At 34.8% G+C, this 2,636-nt stretch overlaps 1 protein-coding gene across 1 annotated transcript in view; it reads right to left on the reverse strand.

The window, feature by feature from the left end:
* LOC109839886 (beta-glucosidase 1-like) overlaps positions 209 to 2,636 on the reverse strand; it is an 8,185-nt gene continuing 5,757 nt past the window's right edge. The window contains exons 7-11 of the mRNA XM_020408340.1: positions 1,773 to 1,888; positions 1,474 to 1,694; positions 1,351 to 1,382; positions 816 to 918; positions 209 to 746 (exon numbers count right to left, since the gene is read on the reverse strand). Coding sequence (XP_020263929.1) covers positions 469 to 746; positions 816 to 918; positions 1,351 to 1,382; positions 1,474 to 1,694; positions 1,773 to 1,888 — 750 coding nt within the window. The 3' untranslated portion in view covers positions 209 to 468. The remainder of the gene's footprint in view (positions 747 to 815; positions 919 to 1,350; positions 1,383 to 1,473; positions 1,695 to 1,772; positions 1,889 to 2,636) is intronic.

Here is a 2,636-nt window from a genome sequence, read left to right on the forward strand (position 1 = left end):
CCATTTTTTAATTGTTTTGTTTTGAACTGTCTTATATTCAACAAAATTTAGGTTAAGGTTGACCAATTTTTAGGCCAAATTTTGGCACTAAACCTGCTTCTTTTGGTCCACGCCCAATAAAGCAAGTCAGGTTAGGATAAAACTGAACCAGAATCAATCCTAATCCAATTTTTTATGGTTTTATCAAAGACAGCCAAACAAAATAAGATGGATCAACATAATTTAAGCTCGTTTAACCAAAGTATGCTTTCTTCACTGAGGTTGATCATTGCTTCATTCTACATTAGCATCCTCATAACAAAGAGAGAATTAAAATCCTAGATTCATACCGAATCTAGTCCAATTTACTCTTATTCAACTACTAAACCTCTCTATAACCAGACGTATACGTGATGATGTAAAGTACAACCACCCCGATGAACGACAAACGGGGTAATTCACTCTAAATAACAAGTTTATAGCAAACTATTAATGCTTCTTTCTCTGAAGCATATCCCTAAACCAATACGCTGACATCTTAGGGTACCTCTTCAGGGTTTTGAAGTCCACATAGACCAAACCGAACCTTGAAGTATATCCAGACTTCCACTCAAAGTTATCAAGCAATGACCAAGCAAAATAACCTATCACATTTGCTCCATCATCAATTGCCCTCTTGAGCTCGGTAATGTAGCTCTTGTAGTAATTTTGCCTTGTTGTATCGTGTAGCCCAACTTGAAGTGTGACATTACCGGGATCATCCATTCCTATTATATAGTTTCAAGATTAGGTATCTGATAATAAGTAGCGCGTGCTAAAAATGAGAAGAAAATTACCATTTTCAGATAGAATAACGGTAGGGTTGCCATAGTTTTCCTTAACATATGTAACGGCCTTGTACATTCCCCATGGCACGATGTAGAGCCACTTAGAGTTTGCCTGCAAGAATTTTAACATTGCTCGCCAGTTAGGGAAAACAAGAAATACCTTAGCTTGTTTTAGGACAATCTTCTACATTTGGAATGTGCAAGTTTCACAAAACTAGAGAAAAACCACCAATAAATTTCAAAATAGGTGAGGGGATAGGGTAAATAGCATAAATATTAAGTATATAGGGAGAAAATTGTCCAAAACATGTCGCAAGTGAAGTACATGATAAACTAAAATAACTGCCATCAGTTATGATACTTTAGTGAAAAAAAGTTCATTTGTGAAATTTACCCTTTGAAATTCAATAGTGCTAAAATTTTCACTAGTGAGATCACTGACAGTTTGCATTACTTGAGAGATGTAGTTATAGAGTTACCAATCAATCAATAATATAATGGGTTAACATTGAATTTATCAGTGTAATTAAATTCCAATATTTACCCGTGGTCCAATTGGCACTCCATTACGATCATCTGCAAAATTGAGTCAAAATAAGCTTATAAGATATCAACATAAATTATATGTGGTCTTTTAACTAAATATGTCAGACATATCATATCTTACAAGCAAATCCAACTCTCCAGTCGACAGCATAGCTACTAGGTTTTGCTTTCAATGGAGTATGAGGATCATACATATAGTAAGCTGTGTATTGGTTAACTCCCACAAAATCTATGGAACCTTTGACCATTTTAACCTCGTTTGGATTGAACTTTGGGAGCCTATCTTTGACGATTTCCTGCAAATTTTTCGGGTATTCTCCATATATTATAGGGTGAAGAAACCTGAAAAATAATATATACTCCATTAATTGCTAGATATCCACAAAGTTGTTGCATCGATGAAGTTTTGATAGTAATTACCATCCGATATGGAAATCCCTGGCTCTTTGAGCCGCAGCTTGATCGTCAGTCGAGTTTGATAAAGGTTCATACCAAACAAAATCCAAGAGAATTCCTATCCTGCCTTTCTGTGTAGCCTGAAAATATTAGAAATAATAAATGTCAATTAAAATCATAGCTACATTTGAGTTATCAGAGTGCGGTGATCTATAGTCTATCAAGTAGTTCTTTCCAAGCAGAGAGTCAGGCAACAACTGAATTGAAGCTTCAAAACTGTAAGTTTTCTCAATTTAAACTTGGATGTGGGGTGTTTCCACCCCCCAAAAAAAAGAAAATAAAAAGAAAAAAAGCACCACACACCACACATAAAATATACAAGGTTTTCATTTTTTTTTGCAACTACCCCCTAAACGTGACAGATGAACTGAGAAAAAGGACCAAAATACCCTTTTCAAATTAACATTCCAATTATCAAATTAAACTAAATCAATAATTGATTAGATTAACTAATCATTAATAAATGACCAAACTGAAGCAGGTATGATGAAAATTACCTTTAAAACTATTAAAAAGGACAGGAAGTTTTCTCTCCAGGGGAATTTTGGTCATTTGGACGGACATTTTTCACATTCATGTTAGATCTAACAGTGTTAGCTAGGGGGTTATCTGACAAAAATGACCAAACTCAAGGGGGATTTAGTGAAATTTACCCTTTTATCAATTTAAGTTTCAGCACACCATTGAGTTTCCTACAAATATGATCGATGAAATGCATGATGAGTTCATTTTGTCACGTATCTTTTCACTGCAGCAGCATGAGAAAGGATCATATCATGTGCAACAATGTAGGGCTTGTTAGCATGAGAGGGATTTTTCAAAATGGAC

This window comes from Asparagus officinalis, chromosome 1, assembly GCF_001876935.1.
Source record: "Asparagus officinalis chromosome 1, Aspof.V1, whole genome shotgun sequence".
Taxonomy (NCBI): Eukaryota; Viridiplantae; Streptophyta; class Magnoliopsida; order Asparagales; family Asparagaceae; genus Asparagus; species Asparagus officinalis.